The 20,499-nt window shown below is 38.7% G+C and overlaps 1 protein-coding gene across 1 annotated transcript in view; it reads left to right on the top strand.

Annotated features, from left to right (window-relative positions):
* The window catches only part of ano1b (anoctamin 1, calcium activated chloride channel b), a 28,685-nt gene extending 12,812 nt beyond the window's left edge, over window positions 1-15,873 (top strand). Inside the window, exons 9-26 of the mRNA XM_030788226.1 lie at window positions 321-385; window positions 516-650; window positions 1,718-1,878; window positions 4,147-4,229; window positions 4,499-4,510; window positions 5,597-5,668; window positions 5,950-6,027; window positions 7,115-7,189; window positions 7,385-7,586; window positions 7,978-8,089; window positions 8,218-8,275; window positions 8,737-8,837; window positions 9,227-9,369; window positions 13,132-13,284; window positions 13,644-13,696; window positions 14,852-15,036; window positions 15,392-15,497; window positions 15,634-15,873. Coding sequence (XP_030644086.1) covers window positions 321-385; window positions 516-650; window positions 1,718-1,878; window positions 4,147-4,229; window positions 4,499-4,510; window positions 5,597-5,668; window positions 5,950-6,027; window positions 7,115-7,189; window positions 7,385-7,586; window positions 7,978-8,089; window positions 8,218-8,275; window positions 8,737-8,837; window positions 9,227-9,369; window positions 13,132-13,284; window positions 13,644-13,696; window positions 14,852-15,036; window positions 15,392-15,497; window positions 15,634-15,873 — 2,034 coding nt within the window. The remainder of the gene's footprint in view (window positions 1-320; window positions 386-515; window positions 651-1,717; window positions 1,879-4,146; window positions 4,230-4,498; window positions 4,511-5,596; window positions 5,669-5,949; window positions 6,028-7,114; window positions 7,190-7,384; window positions 7,587-7,977; window positions 8,090-8,217; window positions 8,276-8,736; window positions 8,838-9,226; window positions 9,370-13,131; window positions 13,285-13,643; window positions 13,697-14,851; window positions 15,037-15,391; window positions 15,498-15,633) is intronic.
* The last annotated feature ends 4,626 nt before the right edge of the window (window positions 15,874-20,499 follow it).

The raw sequence follows: 20,499 nt of genomic DNA, 5'->3' as shown, positions 1-20,499 counted from the left end.
ACACACAGACACAGACACACACACACACACACACACACATTCATGCAAGGACACACACCCCTCCTCTCTTCGGTGGTTCCCCTGTCATCTCCAAAGTAACACACTCAACCTGACATCTGTCGTCAGCTGAGAAGGGAGAGAAGTCCCGGTGTAAACCAACCTGGCCCTGTGTACAGAGCTCATAGGAGTGTATTGGTTTTCTCCTCTAATCATATTTGTAATTAATGTCGTCAGATTCTTGTGTGAAGGTGAAAATGAGATAGAGAGGAAAACAAGTTATAAGAAAAAAAAACATAAATCTATCTCTGATTTGATTTCAGCTTTTGTATGAAGAATGGGCAAGTTACAGTGTCTTCTACAAATATCAGCCCATTGGCCTGATAAGGTGGGTCAAACTTAAGATGGTTCCAACAATAGAATATGTCTGGCTTCTCTTTTCCATTTCTTTCTTCTTTAGTGTTTTGATTGTTTTTGTGAGATGGTGTCTTTAGCAGTATAACTCTTTCTATTTGCAGGAAGTACTTTGGGGAGAAGATTGGGCTATATTTTGCCTGGCTGGGTGTGTATACCCAAATGCTGATTCCTGCCTCTCTAGTGGGTGTCATCGTGTTCCTTTATGGCTGTGTTACTGTTGATGATGATATTCCCAGGTGAGTTGGCTGACTTACAGTATTGTTTACTATACAGCATTGTAGAGTAACGGTGTCATTGATTGTTGATTACTAGATCTTTCTCATTCATACAGAGAAATTTGTACATGTACGCATTTTTAGGGAGGGAAAAGGGAAAAAAAGAAAAAAACAGTACCTTTGCAGCCAGCAACTGCACACCCTGTAGGCCATCAGGCAAAAAAAAAAAACCTTCAAAAATTTTTTGTTAGTTTTTGGTGGCTTTGGTCACACTGTCTCTAGCTTAGCCATTACCTGAGGACTTCAGAACACCTGTACCTCTATAGCTATTCTGTGGAAAGGAAACAATGTCGTAAATCATCTGAACACTGCCCGGGTTCATAAATAATGCATTACAATAAAATATTAATAAGTCAGAGGTCAGTGTCCATGTCGCAGCAGAAGCACTTTGAGACTGTTTAAAAAAAAAGAAAAAGAAAAAAAGGAAACTGTCCACAGTTCTCTGAAAGGAAAGGATGTGATTTGTGAAGTCAAACATCTGGCTAACAGGGCTGAAGTTCCCTCTGGTTCTTGTCAAGCTCAGGATATTATGACATGGTGTGGCGTGTTGGAACCACTGCTTAGTCGTTTGCCCGCTACGGTTAGCCAATGGATTAAGTCACTGTGTGCTCCCCTCTGTCTCATCTCTGTGAGATGTACCCAGTGAAAACATGGTTTAGCCCTATACATTGAAAACTACTGACAGATTCATTGGACTTTTTCTTTAGGTGTCTCATGACAAATTTAGCTTTGAGTTTGAAGGAAAAGGCCAAATTGGACAATACAGGAATGCAAGTCCTGTTCATTATCAAGCTAATTTGACATAAATAGAAGCATTTAGACATACAACAATACCAAAAATCTTCACCTTTTATGATGGCTCCCTCTTTCTCTCTCTCTCTCTCTCTCTCTCTCTCCCCCTCTCTCTCTCTCTCTCTCTCTCTCTCTCTCTATCTATCTATCTATTTCTGTGTTGCTCTCTTCTCATTTCTTCCTTATTCTCTCTCTCTCTCTCTCTCTCTCTCTCCTTGTCTCTCCTTGTCTCTCAGTATGGAGATCTGTGACACCAGAAAAAACATTACCATGTGTCCGCTGTGTGACCGAGCCTGCAGCTACTGGAATCTGAGCACAGCCTGTGGCACTGCTAGAGCCAGCCACTTGTTTGACAACCCGGCCACTGTCTTCTTCTCCATATTCATGGCCCTTTGGGGTGAGATGCATCTACGCCTTAGAGTACGCTGTAGTCAGGCTGCCTTCCCTATGTGTCTGCTCTAGCAAGCTGGAGTTTAGGCATTAGGCTGCCTTTCCTATGTGTCTGCTCTAGCAAGCTGGAGTTTAGGCATTGGGCTGCCTTTCCTATGTGTCTGCTCTAGCAAGCTGGAGTTTAGGCATTAGGCTGCCTTTCCTATGTTTCTGCTCTAGCAAGCTGGAGTTTAGGCATTAGGCTGCCTTTCCCATGTGTCTGCTCTAGCAAGCTGGAGTTTGGAGACATGTTGTGAACAAACTTAACACAAGTCATGGTTGAGCTGGATTCTCAAAGTCATCTCTGTTTCTCTTTTGTTGTTGTTGCATTTAAACGTGTGATGTTATGTGAGTACTTTAATTGAAAAAAGACTCCTGTTAGTTTGGTTTGAAACAGACATGTCAAGTAGCAACCTGAAAGGTTCTCGAGAAGTTCTAGAAGGTTCCCTTTAGAAGCTGCTGGCACATCACCCATCCACCCTTGTGGGGTGAATTCTGTGCTAGTTGAATGATAGCTCTGATAGTACAGTCAAGAGACAGGTTTGCAAACTCGTTTTCCGACTTTCATGGGCAAGTCGAGTTCAAGAGATGGAATATATCTACAGGAACGGAGATAACTCTGTGCTGGAGTTTTTTCATTGGGAAAATAAAATGATTTATGTCAAAGTTAAAATATATGTGTGTTTACATCTTGTGAATGATGTGTGAATGTACAGTTTGCATAAATATTTAAAAGAGGGCAGTGCATTAGCCTAGCACCTAGCTTGACCTGCAGCGAACCTTTAAGTTCTTCTCTTCTCTTCTCTTCTCTTCTCTTCTCTTCTCTTCTCTTCTCTTCTCTTCTCTTCTCTTCTCTTCTCTTCTCTTCTCTTCTCTCCTCCCACCCTTTTTCAGTTTTCTCCTAATCGTCTTCCTTCTTTCCGTTTTCCCTTTCTGTCTATATCTCATTTCAACTTTCTCTTCCTCTTTCCTGTTCTTTGTTTTATAACTCAAACATCTGCAGAACTCTGTTCACTTAATATTTCCCATCGATTCCTGTTCTTTGTGGCCTATCATTGCTCTCATCTGTTTGGCTCTCTATTCTGTATCACTGTAACTACAGTTAAACCTGCACAGTCTCTCTCATACTAGGGATTAATATCGACTGCTCTCACTTTAAAAAGGGAAAAAAGAGGCCACCTCTATTTTTTATATGTCTTTGCTCTGCTCAGTGTCACTGCACTCAGACTGAAAGCAGGAAGCAATTGACTCAAGCACCGTTTCAGGCCACGGGTTCAGCTCTGAGGATTTATTTGTGGTTCGCTGTGCCAGAATGCCTGTTTGTGTTTTCTGTATGATTGTGAGTGTTATCATTCAAGAGGGCCGACTGTGGATGAAACATTCATCTGTGCAGCTGCTTTGGCGTCTGCCTGTTACATAATTAATAGAACAATGGAATGGTATTGGTTGTAGTAATAGTGGAAAGAAGTTGCATTTTAAAACAGTAAATAAAACTTTGCTTTTTATATGAGGAAATATAAACATCTTTTTTGATTATGGCTGCAGTGATGATGAGAATGGACCTTCGGCTTAGCAGTGTAAGAACTGTTGCTCTTGCCATATGTCTTCCTTCATACTAGTACTTCAGTAAAAGATCCTATAGCTTTGTTCCAGCAACTATACCCAATATATCACTATTCTCTGATTAAAGTTCAAAACTTCCGTGATGCCAGTGTTAATCTAATGATATGTGTCCATTTGACCAGTATGTTTGAGAAAAGATAGAACAGGAAGTCTACATCCTCAATGACCAAAATATATGCAGGGAAATGTTCTCCTTGGGTCCTTTAACCATTGTTCTAGAAATGACTATTTAGAGGTTGTGTCATTATACATTGCTTAAAGAGAAAATTGAGGCAAATATAGCCCTTTTCATCCTTTACACTTGACAATTGATCATTTAGGTAATTAAATTGTTAATAATTGATCATATTGAAATTAATTTTAGCACCTTTTCCTCTACGTAATATCCTTGGAGATGGTTAAGAATCTTTAATTGGAACCACCGTTTTCACTGTTCATCCATTTCCTCTTCTCTAATATGAACAGAATGACCTCATACATCAAATATACCTGACCAAAAATGTTACCTTTTTTCAACTACAGACATCATAAAATTATGTCACAAGATCTAACTGACTTGGGATACATTCATTCAGTAGGACAAAATGATGGAATTATCCTTTTTGTATTTCAGCTGCCTTTTTCATGGAGCATTGGAAGAGAAGACAGATGCGTCTTAATTATGAATGGGACCTGACAGGTTTTGAAGAGGAGGAGGTGAGAAGAAAGAACTACAGTGTAAAAATCTGTTAGCTTAGATTAGCTTTGCCTTCGTTTATCTGTTTTTCAGATGAAAAAAAAAGAAAAAACAAACAAACAGACTGTGACTTAACAATGCTACTCATTCACCCATATTATGATGCAATAAATTTGTAACTGCTAAAATCACCGACACTATTTTATATAAATTTTTGTTTGTTTGTTTGTGTCAAATTTGTTTTAATTTTACTGTTGTACCACCCCCCCACCCCCCTTGGTTTTTACAGGAAGCGCAGAAGGTTTGGGACCTTTTTAATTTACACAAATATTTCTTTTAAATAACCTAATTCCCCCCCCCCCCAGAGACTGTCCTTGCCTCTGTTGTCTCTTACAATCGCTCTTTTTTCCTGAAGTTTATCACCAGTGACACGGTAGTCCATCTTAAAACCCACCAATTACCAGCAACCCACCCACATTTCCCGAAGCTTTTTCTGCTATCACAACATCTAAAAAAAACACACTGCTTTTCTTGTTGAGTAACATTACAGACTGAATCCTGCTGTCTGTTACTTCACCTTCTGGCCACCTGTTCTGTCACCTCTTGATCTCCTTCTTGTCTTGTTATTCTGTAGCTACTATAACTTTTACTTATGCTGAATTCAGAACAAGTAGAGTGCTCTCTTTCCCTAAAGTTTCTAGTTGACCTGATATTGAGGTTTCCAAAAACAACAACTTTTTTTTTTTCATTTTTCATGAATGGAATTCAACATAATGGTACATATTCCATGTATTACAATATACGGCATGGGTTTGCAGTTGTAATTTTGTAGGGATGCAGTATTTGCTTGGTTTTGCTCTAACAAAAACACACCTGATTCAGCCTACTTGGGTCTTTATGAACCTCTGAGTGTTAGATTCAGGTGTGTTGGATTTGGAACAGAACAAAGTTGTATGGGAGTGCTGCCATCCAAAAGAACTTTGTACTGGACCTAGAGTTCTTGAGAGTTTGGGTCAAGTAGTGTGAAACAACTTTTTTTTACAGTAAAGTCACATACGGCGTCAGGAACGTTTAATCCTGTCTTGGAGACAAGAGTTTATCTGAGCCAAAACAATGTCATTTTAAAACCAGAAAAACAGTTTTGGCCCATTTGAGTCCATTATACGTCCAGCGTTCCAGGGGAAGTATGCTTTCAAATTTCAAGAAAACAGCAGTTTTCTTGGTTAAAAAGAGATAAGAAGACAAAACAAACAAATAACTCTTTTGGGATTAACGAAAAAGTTGTAGACACAAATGAGAGCATGTTTCCTCAGACTGGTAGCACTTTTTAATATGTTTTAACAGAGAATGTTTTACTTTCCTCAATATTTATGTTCTGTCTCATCAGGACCACCCAAGAGCAGAATACGAGTTCCGAGTTATGCAGAAGTCAATGAAAAAGGAGCACAAGTCCCAAAAGGTAGCGTGATCTTTATTTTGGAGGCTGTGTATTACCACTAAAACTTGACATTTTTGTAAATGATAACCTGTTTTCTTTTGCGCAGTATGAGTAAACATTTTTTCAAGTGTTTGTAATTTATAATTCTGTTTGTTTGAGGTTATTATACTGTAACTCCCCTGACTTGACTACTGTGTGTTTTGTTGTTTCTACTGCTATGTCTTTTGATAATTTTTTTTTTTTTTTGTGTGCCACTCTTCTGGGATGGGTATGTGTGTGTGTGTGTACCCCCTGATTGTCAGAAGCCATCAGAGATAGGAGAGGAACCCACAAACAAATGGAAGCAAACTGTTCAAACTGCGCTCGCCGGGCTAAAACTGGTACATTCGGAGTCTCCCCTCTGCCGTCTCTCCGATCCTTACTACACAAAACGCAGTCATCCCAATCACCTGAACGGGCTTCGTTACCACGTCATTAGGAAAAAGACCAAATATAGACAACTAAGCAGTGCAACACCTCTGAGAATTGCAGCATAAATTCTATTAGTTACAAATGGGTCCTGTAGAATTCCTATAGTTCAAAACTGACATGAAGAGATGCCTCTGCTGCCTCAGATTTCCTTCATGACATCGTTTCAGTACAGACAGAAAATAAAACATTAAGTTGATTGATCAGAACTCTACGTTATCCATAAAATCAATGACAGATCCCTCCACTTAACGTGTCATAAGGAGTAATGTTCCTAGCTCTTCCCTCATCGCATCTCTGTGATGTTTGGAAAAAACAAAAAACAGTGCACTCTTTTGTCTGTTCCTTGCCTGACGGTGCTTTGAATGTGAACTCTTTCCCTTTTTTCAAGCTTGTTCTCGAGATGGTTATGGTGCATGTCGTCTTGTGGGTGATGACAGATTCCATTTTTCCTGATGCTTTCGACAGTTCAGCCAGCATGTTGGCGTGTGTCGAACAAGGGATGCTGATTTACATAACTTGTGTCACTAACATGCCTTTGGATTCTGTCGGTTAAGGCTGAGTGTTCACACTGAGAGGGACCACATGACGAATACAAAGTTGGAATGAGTCATTTGGAAATGTCGTTGCTTGTATTTGTTTTGTCAGCATCAAAAACCAAAACCAAATTTTCTCTCTCTCCATCCCGTTGTATTTGAATTACTCCTAATACATGAGCACAGGAAATCTATCTGACGTTTTATCCGACTGTCTGAGTTATTGACCTTTGAAAGCATAATTAAAAGTCTCACAGTTCGTTTAATATTGGTAATTATGAATTAATTAACAAAGCATTAAAATTTAGATCCTGAGCAAATTAATTGCTAAATTGGAACATTAAATCTCACAGTCTCAGTGAAACTGTTAGATAGAATCCCAAAGGAATGGCCTTTTGGATATAGTAAGTGTCATTATTGAATTAGCCAAAGCAGATAATATTTCATTTTGTTTTTCTTACAGACAGAGAAAGAGAAGCTGACTTGTAAGGACAGATTCCCTGCATATATGACAAACATAGTCCTGATGCTCTTAATGGTAAGTGCATTCATAAAATACTATTTATGATCCTACAAGGTTTAAGAGATCTTTAAAAATCTAAAAAGACAAAAAAAAATCCCTGAACTTTGGAGTGCATTTTACACAGAACAAGGGCTGTGGATTTTGGCTCCCATTTCTTACAGCTACTGTAGCTTAAAAAAAGATTGCTATATTCGCCATTTTTCTTTCCAGATTGGTGTGACATTCGCCATTGTCTTTGGAGTCATCTTGTACCGAATATCCACCAAAGCCGCCCTGCACATGAGCTCCAACCCCACCACCCGATCCAACGTCCGTCTGACGGTTAAAGCCACGGCTGCCATCATAAACCTGGTGGTCATCCTCATTCTGGACGAGGTGTATGGAGCGGTTGCCCGTTGGCTCACTGTCCTCGGTCAGTCCGGCTGTGCCAGTCACCTGTGCTATCATTTTCCCCACCTCTCTCTTCAGACAACACTACGTCTGCACATACAACCCTCTAATAACGAGTTATTGGCCAATATCCTCTGTCCAAATTAGTCGTCAGGTTTGCACCATGCGGTGACATATTGTTATGGCAGACGGAGTCCACATTGAATTGCAAAACGCGAACACTCATTACCGTCTTCATTTCATGTGCCATTGATTTTGAAATTGATCTCTAAATATGGCTTAAATTTTGTTGACAGGCTAATTTCTAATACGCCATCTCCTCTTCTTATTCATGAAAAATGTTCGCTTTAATTTCAAACTTTTTGCTGAGCTCATTTGATCCTAATGAATTGTTCTTTTTTTTGTCTTTTCAGAGGTTCCAAAAACAGACAAGAGTTTTGAGGAGAGATTGATTTTCAAGACCTTTATCCTCAAGTTTGTGAATGCCTTTACTCCCATTATTTACATTGCCTTTTTCCGTGGCAGGTGAGTATTTGCTGTCCCTGTTCTTATTAACTTACGTGATATGATTATATACTTACACCTACACACTTTCACATAAATATGACGGAAGGGATTCATATTAAATTTGACCTTTTTTTAAAAAATTCTAGGCTTGTTGGGCGCCCAGGAAGTTATCTGTATGTTTTTGAGTCCTACCGCATGGAGGAGGTAAGCACTTTTACACAGGCATGTATGCAATTATCATGATTTTGGAAAAAACCACCTGTTCTGTAACATTTGACTTATCTATTAAAATATGGATGCTTAAGTTATGCTTACATGACATTCTAATTGTATACTGTTATGTATATGTTGTGTTGTGTTGTATTATTAGTTGTATAGTTATGCTTACATAGCATTGGAGTCATGGTCGTATATCTAAGCATATAGCACAGTATCTTTATAGTTATGCAGTTATGCTTACATGTGGTCACCAGTTATGTTTTAATGGAGTTGTAGTTATACAGTGATGTTCATACATTGTTCTACTCGTGTAGTCATGTGTATGTGGAGTTATAGTTGTACAGTGATGTGTGTATGTTGCTCTATTTGTGCAGTGACGTTTATGTGGCATTGCGGGCATAGGTGTACTGTCATGGTTACATGGCGTCATGCTTTTTCTGTCACAGTGTGCCCATGGGGGTTGTCTGATGGAGTTGTGCATTCAGCTCAGTATAACCATGCTGGGCAAGCAGCTAATCCAGAACAACCTCTTTGAGATAGGCATCCCGTGAGTGCAACAACATACCTGTTCACTTTCAAACAACACACAGACACTCTCTCATACATACATACTCTCTCTCTCACAAACACACACGTATGCAGACACACACACATACATACACACACACACTCACGTACAAACACACATACACACACACACACACAAATCATATACATTTTACATGTTCTGTCAAGCTTGTTGTCCATTTGACATTCTTCATAATTCAGGGCATGCTCAGATATTTTCGTCACATATCACGGATGCACATGTCCCTTGGACAGGTTTTTTTTTTTTTGAAGGCTACTGCATTTTTTAAGGAAATGCAGCAGTGTGGTATATGGATATGATAGATGACCGAGTGTCTTGTGTTTGTGGATGTACTCGTGCCTCTGCAGCAAGCTGAAGAAACTGATAAGGTACATCAAGTCAAAGAGGGCCTCTTTTCAGGAGGAGGAGTGTGACAAGAAGCTGCAACGCTATGAGACAGACTACTTCCTGGAGCCCTTTGCGGGCCTCACACCCGAATATATGGAGATGAGTGAGTCCTTGTCTCACATGTAATCTTACTGTGTGTTAGCAAACTAACCATGAATCTAGCTTTTTATACTTATTTGAACTGACAATGCTATCTTCTAAAACCAGTTTACTAGGTTCACTGCATTATGAATACAGATTTAACAATTTCCACACATTTCCTAATTGTGCACATCAAATATCCTACAGTGTAAATTGGTCATTTGTGTAAATACAGCACAGCAGTTAGCAGTTTTAATGGAGTTGAAATGAACTGTGAGGTGTGTTTCAACTTCTAATCATAATGTAAGTTGCATAGATGACTGTTCCATGTTTTTCTTTTTCTTTTTTTAATCTCTGCAGCAGCGTTAAACATCAAAGCTCTGTTAGTGTAGCTGCATCAGTCAAATATAGACACGTGAATCCATAACAGAATGTGTGGTGGCTTCACATTTGTCTCTCTGGCTGACAGAATCGGGCTCCATTTGAAATGTTATCACACCACGGTGGAGTGGACAGAGAGAATGTAGAGATGAAATATTTTACAGGTTCACGGGTCTCTACGGTAAAATGTGAAAGTCTGCAGAGGGAACGCGTCGGTTCGTTGACACCTCCCATACCGAGAAAGTGTCAAAACAGGTGGAGGACTTACATTTCTGTCACAAAAGCCGACAGGAGCATGTAAACAGGAAGTCGAGAGAAAGAGAGAGCTAAAATTGTGGAAACTCTTGGGAAATCCATTCCCTGTTGAGTATACCAAATCCTGTTTCTTTTGGCTTGTTGTCCAGCCCCAAAAGTTCAATTTCCAAAGGCTTTGAGATCGTTTGTGGAAAACATTAAGGGCAACCTCTCAAGTGACTGAATTTTGATGTGGCTGCCTACTTGTTTTCAAAGAGAGAGCCAGTTAAATCCATCAATTAGGAGAAGCATATGTGACTCCTGCCGGGAGTAGCACATGATTTAATTGATTTTACATTGACATACTTCAAAAATTATGCAGTATGACTTTTATGTCATATTGGATGTAACTATCGAACCTCAGGAGGTGCACCTTAGTAAATGTCAGCGATTGGGCAAGTCATTGATGTGAGAGTTTGATGCCATGAGAGTTTTTATGTACGTAATTGCAGCTGGCATCAACTAAAGAGATCAAGAGAATCCATGACTGATCAAATATTTAACAAAGCTCTAGTTCCAATTGCATAACAGATTTGGTCCCATATAAATGAGCCGTTTTACCACAACAATGGAGTAAAAATTAATTACAAAATGTTGTATGACAGTACAACACCCTCCCCTGCCTTTTTTTTAATATATTACAATCACTGTTTGTATATATTATTTTTTTATATATTACTGTTACTATTGTTCTAACAAGGAGGGAAACCTGATGTTAATCAGATAGCTTCATCTTGAAATGATCATTAGACTGCCAGCCCATTGGTCATTCCAGAATTCACCGTTGTTATGTCAACCTCTGTATTGGTAAAGCACCTGGTCTATTCATACGTCTTCTATTTATTTAAAAAAAAAAAAAAAAAAAACAGTTCCAGAAGACAGCATGATGTAAACACAGACACAAATATAATTCTGTTAAAAACAGCAGGGTACTAGACAATCTTAAATATAAATAGTCCTTGTGCCTCCTCCAAGCAGTCCTGGTTATTTAACGTTGTTAAAAATACTAGTGGAGGTTATTCTTTTGTGATGCAGTCTTATGTCCTGAGAGGAAAGGAGAAATAAACCAGTGTCTCAGTGCTGGGTCATCTCCACTTAAGCTCTTTTACAGACATTCTTATGTTTGGCACCATCCAATGCCAAATCTTCCATTGTGAGCTTTTTATCTGGATCTGCTCATTCGTCTTATGTCCTGTGGTTTACTCAACATGAATTTGACGTTCTGAAACCGTGCCCTCGCTCAACCTGCATAGTCTGAAGAGTTGGCAGTTCTGAGGAAATGATGAAAAAAAAGGGACTAAACACTGATTTAGTAACAGGGACCAAAAAAAATGGAATTATTTATTTGAGTCCAAGAGGCTTTTCCGATCCTGAAAGGTTTTTTGTTAGGCCTGTTCAAGATCTGTTAAGCCCTGTAGTGGAAACCAATGTTAATGAAACACTTAACTTAATAAGGTGGGTGTTGTTTGCCGAAGTGATTTGCTCAGTAATGGAGTAATCAAAATAACAGTGTACTCTTTGAGGCAAGGTGCTATTAACTGCATTTGAGTAATTCAGAAACATGTGCAAACCCCCTCTGCTTTTAAAAAACTGAGGCGGAACACCCCCCCCCCCCCCCCCACAGGATGACCAAATCGTTTGTTCTGAAGGTTTTCTATTGTATAAGTTATGTTCATTTAATCCGAGTCAAAATGGGTTGGTTAAAGTGTTACAGTGGCTTCTGAGTAAAGTATTAGCCTCATAAGTAATAGTGGCAACAGTGAACATATTGAGCTGTTTTTTGTCAAATGACTGTGCTGAGTTTCCATAGATACAGTACAAGCAAATGTAGTACACAACAGAGGAAAATGTCAAACAGCAGCACCCTATCTTGTCCCTCTTAAACTTAAAGTGTACAGGGTTATCTGCAATTGCTTTGCACTTGTAAAGTAATCCCTCTGTAACCTGCAAAGAGCTTCTTATGATGGCATTGGGTTTCCCTTGGCATGTCATTTCACTGGACCTCCTGTCGCTCCAAACCAAGAGATCACATGCTTAAAATCTGTGTCTCGTTACATTTTTGTAATTTTATGATATGGTGGACACACAGTGATATATTTTAGTTTAATTCAACCCTGCACAAACACAGATTATGTCAGATTTCCCATAAGTTTACATATGTGTGTGTACACAGTACTTTAACTGTAAAGGAACACTTACAATACAATAATACCTGTAAAACAATAGCCTTAGCTGGCCCCTTAGAACGTATTGACCAGTTACCAGTTAACCTCCTGTAGCTTACAGAGGGGAATGGAACAATGCTGTGACATTTAGTAAGTATATTGTGTTTTCTCTGTCTGTCTGCACCATCAAACTCCCTTAGCAGTGAGCGACACTCTCCTGGCTTGCCAGTGAGGGATCAAAGTGTGTTTGTGTGGCAAGGTTGGTATTTTGGACATGGGTGAGTCTTGGCATCATGTCAAGAGAGCTTACTGGCTGAGGGATCGTGACCGATCAGTTTTCCTCTGGGCTCTTGTCAGTATAATTCACCTATAATACACCACTAAACCCCCCACCACCCAACCCCAACCCTACCCGCACACACACACCTCCCCACCCTCCCTGCACATACACACCTCCCCACCTTCCCGGCAAAGCCTCCTCCCTCCACTCAAGTCACATAAACAGAGAGACCCACTGTTCATTTGAGCCCGGTCTGAGTCCTCTGGTTCACTGTTTTGCACTCCTAAATTCACCTCAGCTGCTTCAATAAATTAAGCTCAATGAAGCATAGCACTGATCAGATTTACCTGAAGGTCATTCCTGGCCTATTTATGTAATGAAATAATTTCTGTGATTTATATAAATCCCAGGGTCAAAGGTCAGCTCACATTTCATGCCGCACAAAATCGAACATTTAAAAGGCCTTGTAAACAAGTCTAGAAGAGGATCGGGTAGCGAATGCTTTTGTGTGGAGCTAATGTGTGATATGTTTTGATGTGAGTTTTATTTGCCTGCAAAACAGAGACTGAGTTACAAAACAATCTCTCTCTCTCTCTTTCTCCCCCCCTCTCTCTCTATCTATCTATATATATATCTACCTATCAATCTCGATCCCCCATTATAGTTATCCAGTTTGGGTTTGTGACCCTATTTGTGGCCTCTTTCCCACTGGCTCCATTGTTTGCCCTCCTCAACAACATCATTGAGATCCGTCTAGATGCCAAGAAGTTTGTGGCAGAGCTGAGAAGGCCGGTGGCAGCCAGAGCTAAAGACATTGGTGAGTGCTTTGATCTCTCTTCTGACAAACACAAATTCAACACATTTACGGTTTATCCTCCTTTGGCAAATGAAGTTCAAATCAGATTACTCAGTTTACATTGTGGTTAATCGGTTGTTGTCGGCAAGGATGTTTGCTTTGGGTATAACTGCAACTAGTGGCTGTGTCCCCAGATATAACTTCATTGTAAATGCAAATTCACACATAGCTTATTCTTCTTTTCCATATATTATTTGTTATCTACAAATTATTTATTATTAGATTTCATGTCAACATATCAAGCTGAAATGTTCTGTGTCTAAAGCAGATGAAACATGAATAAGTGTGGTAAAACTGTTCATTATCTTCCTGTCTTCCAGGTATCTGGTACAATATTCTCAGAGGCGTGGCAAAAGTTGCAGTCATTGTGAATGTAAGACTTCAAAACGAATTTCAAAATTCCTTTTTTTGATTTAAAAAAAAGCCCCTCTTAGCCTTTAACATCCAAAACGTTAAATTAAAAACTCACAGTTTGTCCATGCAGATGTCTAGCGGGGTTCCGTTTTCGTTTATTTTGATTGTTTCTGAGCGGTTCTGTGCAGTGTAACCATTACTATTTGCTGCTTTGTCATCCCTGCACTGACAGTCCTGCTTTCCCCACCAATAACATGTTCCAGTACTTTTACAACCTCCATTAAGGTTAGCGGTGACCTCACAATGTGGTGGATTTATGTCTCCACTTTGTCCCGTGGCTTGTAAAACCTCACTATCGGCTATTTAGTGGAAAGCTTCTCCAAATTTTCTCTCTGGCATCTTAACTCAGTGTAAACCTGTCACGGCCAATCAGAGAGCCTGTAAAGTTCAGGTCACTCTTCACGTCTTCAGTCTCGTCAGTGGTATGTGAGATTTGCATCAGGTTTATTTTTAATTTAAATGGAGGGGGGTATTATGTCAGAATGGAAGCCATGTATCAACACCGTCCCCACCAACCCCCACCTCAGCTGATGCAGAGATTACAATGTGTTCACCATAACAGGATGTCAGTGACAGTTATATTCTTGGATATTATAAGAAATTAATTTCGTTGTTGTTGTTTTCTATTTTCTAAATCGTTGACTTCCTTTTGACTCTCTAAGTACAAAATATGGCTTTGGGTTTTTTTTCTGGGACATGTCTCACAGCAAATTCACCTGTGACCCATTCTGGACAATATTAACACTGTCAGACTCAATGTAACACTTTGCATTATATGTCTCTTTATCATAGACTACAGTTATGCGTTGTATGTGTGTATGTGTGTGTGCAGAGTGCCAATTATACAATGACAGTCGGGGGTCAACTTTTTCTCCAGGGCTATATAGCATAGGATATATAAATGTGTCGAACCCCCCCCCCCACCCCGCGTAATTCGAACCCTCTGTGTGTGTGTGTGTGTGTGTGTGTGTGTGTGTGTGTGTGTGTGCGCGCGCATATATTTATGTATAAATGTTAAATTAAAATTAAAATCTTGATATCCATCTGTATAAGTTAAAACTTAGTTAGTTGATGACATGATGATGTCATGATTTGTCCTGTGGTATGTCTGCAGGCGTTTGTCATTTCCTTCACCTCAGACTTCATTCCACGGCTGGTCTACCAGTACATGTACAGCCCTGACGGCTCCATGCATGGCTTTGTCAACCACACACTGTCCTACTTTAATGTCAGCCACTTCCAGAATGGTACAGCCCCCGTGGATCCGATCTATTTAGGCTATGAGGTGGAAATCTGCAGGTACGCCACTGCCTCTCTGCCTTTAACACTCTCGCGTAATGTAATGCTCTTCAACAGCGTTTGGCGTTTGACAAAAAATGGGTCTTAACAGCTCAAGTGAAACACTCACATTTGAATCTATGAACAGTTTGAATACATCAGCTGTACTTTGTACAACTGAGAGATATATACTTATGTTTCAGCAAACCGATTAGGAAGCTAATATCAGTTTATGTCATAGTTACATAATTTCTCTTTTAATAGCTCCGGATGGCTGTATTTCTCAGTCATGTTACTCGCTCTCTCTCTCTCTCTCTCTCTCTCTCTCTCTCTCTTTTCAATAGTTGAATGGCTGTGAAATTCTTCTTTTCTATAGGTACAAAGACTACAGAGAGCCTCCATGGTCCCCAACACCATATGAGATCTCCAAAGAGTTCTGGGCTGTGCTGGCAGCCAGACTAGCCTTTGTCATTGTCTTTCAGGTCAGTGAGGCAGTCTGCAAAATATCTGTAGAGCCTATACGTATGTGAATGTGTGTGTGTGTGTATGTGTGTGTATGTGTGTGTGCGTGTTTTTACACCCCCTCTCTCGTCTCTCTCTTTCTTCTCTGTATTTTAGAATGTGGTGATGTTAATGAGCGACATCGTGGACTGGTTGATCCCGGACATCCCCAAAGACATCAGCGTACAGATCCATAAAGAGAAGATCCTGATGGTGGACCTTTTCATGAAAGAGGAGCAAGGCAAAATGCAGGTCCTGGATAACATGACCCCTAGTGGAGGAAAGGAGCACAGCAACTGCCACAGTCCCTTAACCCGCTCGCGCTCTGTCTCACACACACACACCAACAACTACTAGCATCCAGCCATGGCTTTCTCTTTGTGTGTGTGTGTGTGTGTGTGTGTGTATGTGTGTGTGCGCGCGCGCGCGATTCTCCTTGTCACGACATTCCATAGGTTTCTCCTTCAGGCGCCATCATGAACTATCCCAGTGCACCCTGCCATTTCATTCAATATGTTTATCAAGTGTAACTGCCAACTAGAGAATTCACAGCCATCCGTTCTGTGGCTCACGGGATCCTGCTACACTTCGGCGGACCATGTTTTGGATAGAGAGAAAGAGAGAGAGAGAGAGGGGGTTTTCTTCTTATATTTCTTTGCACAAAAATGTCCCAAAAAAAACCCAGAGCTGCAGACATTTTTTTCACACACTGAGTCTTGGTATTCAAAGTATTTTTTATGCTAACCTCTTTTCAGAGCTGAGCCAAGTACAAGATCTCTCTCTACTGCTCACCAACATAAGGCTGTTAACAAAAAAAAAGAAAGAAAGAAAGAAAGAAAGAAAGAAAGAAAGAAAGAAAGAAAGAAAGAAAGAAAGAAATAGACGGGAGCTCTTAATGGTCTCCTATTTTTCACTGTGTTTTACGGCTCAGTTCACTTTTCCTTCATACAGTTTAGCCTGATAGTTTGTGACATGTAGCTTTATTTTATTTTGTTTTATTTTATTTTATTTTCTATTTTATTTTTGGTTTTTTTTCTCATTACTGTAAACGTATCTTATCCATACAATAACAATGTACAAAAAATTTGATGTTGTTCAGCAAACTGTATTTAGTCCAGTGCCGCTGGTTCCATTCGAGTACAGGAGACAGAGTGTTTAGTACATGCTGTGTCAGACCTGCTATTCAGTAGTCTTATCCAGTGATGTCTCAGCTCACCCAGACCACTCAGATCATGTACGGTGCAGTATGAACTTGTCTCTAGTTAAGCTTAATGAAAGTATAAGAAAAATACTCTCTCTTTTTTTTTTTAAACCTATCAACCAACTTGACTGCAGAATAGTTTACATGGATTTGTAAAGTTTATCCACATAAAGCAGATGTGTCAGTGTTTTTATAAGGTGTAAGTAAATGTAAGGTTATTTATTTTATCATTCATAACACCCTTCTGTTGGCATTGAGTGCAATGTACCAGTGTTACTTTAGTGTGTTAAAAAAAAAGCAAAAAAAAACAAAACGAGCGCTTAACATAAAGAAAACAGTGTTTCAAATGTTTTTAAACACAAATCAAGAATTAAAAAAAGACATATTCTGTTAAGTTTACATGAGATGTTGCATGAACCAGTTTTATTGGAGTGGAAAAGAGGGCAAAATTGATTATTTCATATGTGTTCATACTGATTTCATTTTGATGAGAGAGCAGATGTTGCTAATCTGTATGGTAGGGGTAAGACAGCTAAGTCCAGCATCATTCCATGGAGGTGCCGTCTATAGTGCCTTTCAAAAAATTCTTTTTTTCACAGCTGAAAATGCATGTTACACAGTCAGCCACTGATCATGGTCTTCCTAAAACCAAATTAGACAGATTTTAAAGTACAAATTTGAAAACTCTTGCCTGATATTAAACTTTAAATACTGCATGTAAGGTACAACAATCCTGCTCCCTCTGATAGAATGCTTGAAAAATATGCTGAATGCCACAAATGGATGTCTCTTTTTTTTTTCTTTTTAGCTTTTATTGATAGATTTTGTCTGCAAGTGTGTCTCTGAAATGCATCTGCTTTTAATATGTTTTATTTTAACAGTAAGGATCGACCATACAGTTTTAACACTAGGACAAATGCTTATCTATTCTTTTCTACATCTATCTATGTAAAATAGGTGGATATTTTCTCATTCAAATACATGGACTGAAAATATTGTGGTGTTTGAAATTAAAAGACAAATTAGCAGAAAATGTTTCATCTGCTAGACTTCAACAAATATGTACAGTAATAGGTTTTGTTGAATTGTTCCTGCTAAAATGGGGAAAATGAAAGGAAATTATGGAAATAATGGAAATAATTTCTCTTCACTTAAGACGTAAGTATTTCAGATACTTTAATTGCTTTTTCAAATCTCTCTGAAGTTTCACTCTCATTTCTGCAGTAAAATAACTTCAAACAGTACACATGACCCAAATGAAAGGCAAAACTCTCAAAACTCAAACAGAGAAGACACACCACAGCATGACATTTGGATGTTACTGCACTACGATGAGTAATTCGATTTAAAATTCTGCAACTGAACGTTAACGAGACAAATGGGTGATTTTTTTTATTTTTTTAATGAATGAAATGATGCTTTAGGCTGCAGCTGCAATGGTTCTTACGTGCGTGGTATATTGTGCTAAATTTTCCTCTTACCTCATTGAATTACGAATGTTTTAGTCATTGTCATTTTTTTTTTAAACAGCACACAGTCCGTTTCTTATCATGTCACATATAATCCACACAAACTTGTTTCCTGTGTCATTTCGGCCACAGATCTTAAAAGGATGTTTTAAGTTATGTCATAAAGGGACACCCACAGTGACCCACAGCTTAGAAGATCTGATACACAGAATCTTTTTTTTTTCTAGGTCACAAACTCCAGCAGCTGCAATAATTGTGGAAATCTTCTATTGTGCAGCTTTAAAACTTTCCAGTTTTCACGAATGTTTTAAGTGACGGCAGACATGCACAGGAATTTCAGTATTTTTTGAAATATGTACAGTACAGAATTATCTCAGCCATTGTGCTAATAGGGCCTTTAATGTCAAACAGGACATTGTGTCACATATGGAGTTACATATTGTTGTTTTTTTTTAAATCTTATGTTTACATTTATCTCTGTCTACTGGATATAAAATAATAATAATATTCCTTTAAGTTTCTGTCTTTGCTTGCCTTACCAGAAATTATGTAAACTGGGCCTTTTTTATATTTAGAACATATTATTTCATAGAAGCATATTTCCGTGTACTGAGAGTATCCAATAATTCTATAGAAAAAAGTCATTTTGTTGAACTTATGAATAAAGTATTGATTATAGCTGATATAAAAAACAAATAAGTTCATTTGTCTTTTTTGAGTAGTTAAGACAAAAACTTGCCAGTGTGGTTCTTCAGTCAGAGTGTCTCAGCAATTTACAAAAAAGAATAAAAAATATGTTTAACCTAAGTTGTCCACATTTTTATTAACACCTCAAGATTGATTTGGAAGTTCACATCCAACTTGGGTAGAACACTGTATCTCTCACTATGTCATTTATTCTGTGCATTTCAAATCTAAAAAAAAAATACTTTAACACAAGTAAGGTTCGTGGACTGTGCCATGTGGCAAAAGCCTGTGCAATATAAAACCTTAAGGATGTGATAGGAACCAGAGGCTTTTTCACCAGGCCCCCAGGAAATGTAGAGCAGAGAAAGTACTTCTCAGTGTAAATAAAGTGAAATGTTCCATTCATCCTACGCTGCACTTCCTTCCACTGACTGCATTGACGTGATTGAAGAATGAGAGAAAAGTTATCCTACGAAGTCATTCTGATGTGAAATCGCACTTAGAGATCATAATGGTTCAAACTGTTTTAAAAAGGTACTGAAACTAATCTTTTTTATTTAGTCTGCCTTTGCTGTTTCTTGGAAAGGAAACCAAACGTTTGGGTTCCACGGAAGACTGCCTGGTTTCACTGAAATTGTCAAAACTTTCTTTTATATCAGTCTCTCCCACAGTGTGATAGTTAATCTTCAATATTTTTTATTATAATATGTGTCATGCTCTGAACACTGTTAAATACAAGTTACAAGTATTATTTATGATTTTGTCATAAAGATAATTTATTTAACTATTTATTGTAAATCGGTAATAATAAGCTTAATTGGTTCATGTTGTGTCCCATGGGAATTTCTTTAACCAAAATCAATCAAAATAATTCATAAACACAATATTTACATTGTCACACTTCCATTTTAACCCTAAACTGTTCCCTTTCTCTGTCTCTCTCTCTCTCTCTCTCTTACTCTCTCCCCCCCCCCCCCTCACTCTCGCTTACTGCATTGCCAGTCCAGTCTTCTTCTGCATGTATAGGTTATCTTTCCCTGGAACCACTAGGTGGAGCTGGCGCTGTTCTGTTCACATCCCTAAAGTAATATATACACTATTAATTTTTTTTTTTTCATTCTTTCCTTTGTTAGTTTCCAATATTCATTTTGTTCATTTCCCATTGTGATTTATTGAAAGAAAGAAAATGGTGAACAAATCTGTAGCTGCCTGTATATTTATGTGGAATTATACGCAATTCATGTGGAACCGCTAACACTCATAACTTTTGATACATTTTTGGCCACTAGAGGGCACATGTTCCACTTGATGGTGTAGCTGTCTCTGGTGGAAGTGGGTTCCCTTAATGAAGGCTTGGGAATACCATTGTTTATTAGGTAGTAACATCTCATAAAGTGAGTACGAAAAGTGAACCCCTATGGCTGGTTAGGAAGGCCATAGCTGTGTCACTCATGGTGGTGGCACATAGCTCAGAGATGCAGTTCTGTAGGAGTGGGTTATTCCTCTTCACTGTTAGATTGCAGAAGGGCCAAGTGAAAAAATATTGTATCATTTCAGCTATTCTTCATCAATCTCATTATCATTATCTAAAACATTATCTACAGTTACCTTTATTATCATGGTCTT

Source organism: Chanos chanos, chromosome 1, assembly GCF_902362185.1.
Source record: "Chanos chanos chromosome 1, fChaCha1.1, whole genome shotgun sequence".
Classification (NCBI taxonomy): domain Eukaryota; kingdom Metazoa; phylum Chordata; class Actinopteri; order Gonorynchiformes; family Chanidae; genus Chanos; species Chanos chanos.
This window is presented reverse-complemented; position numbering and strand designations above follow the sequence as displayed.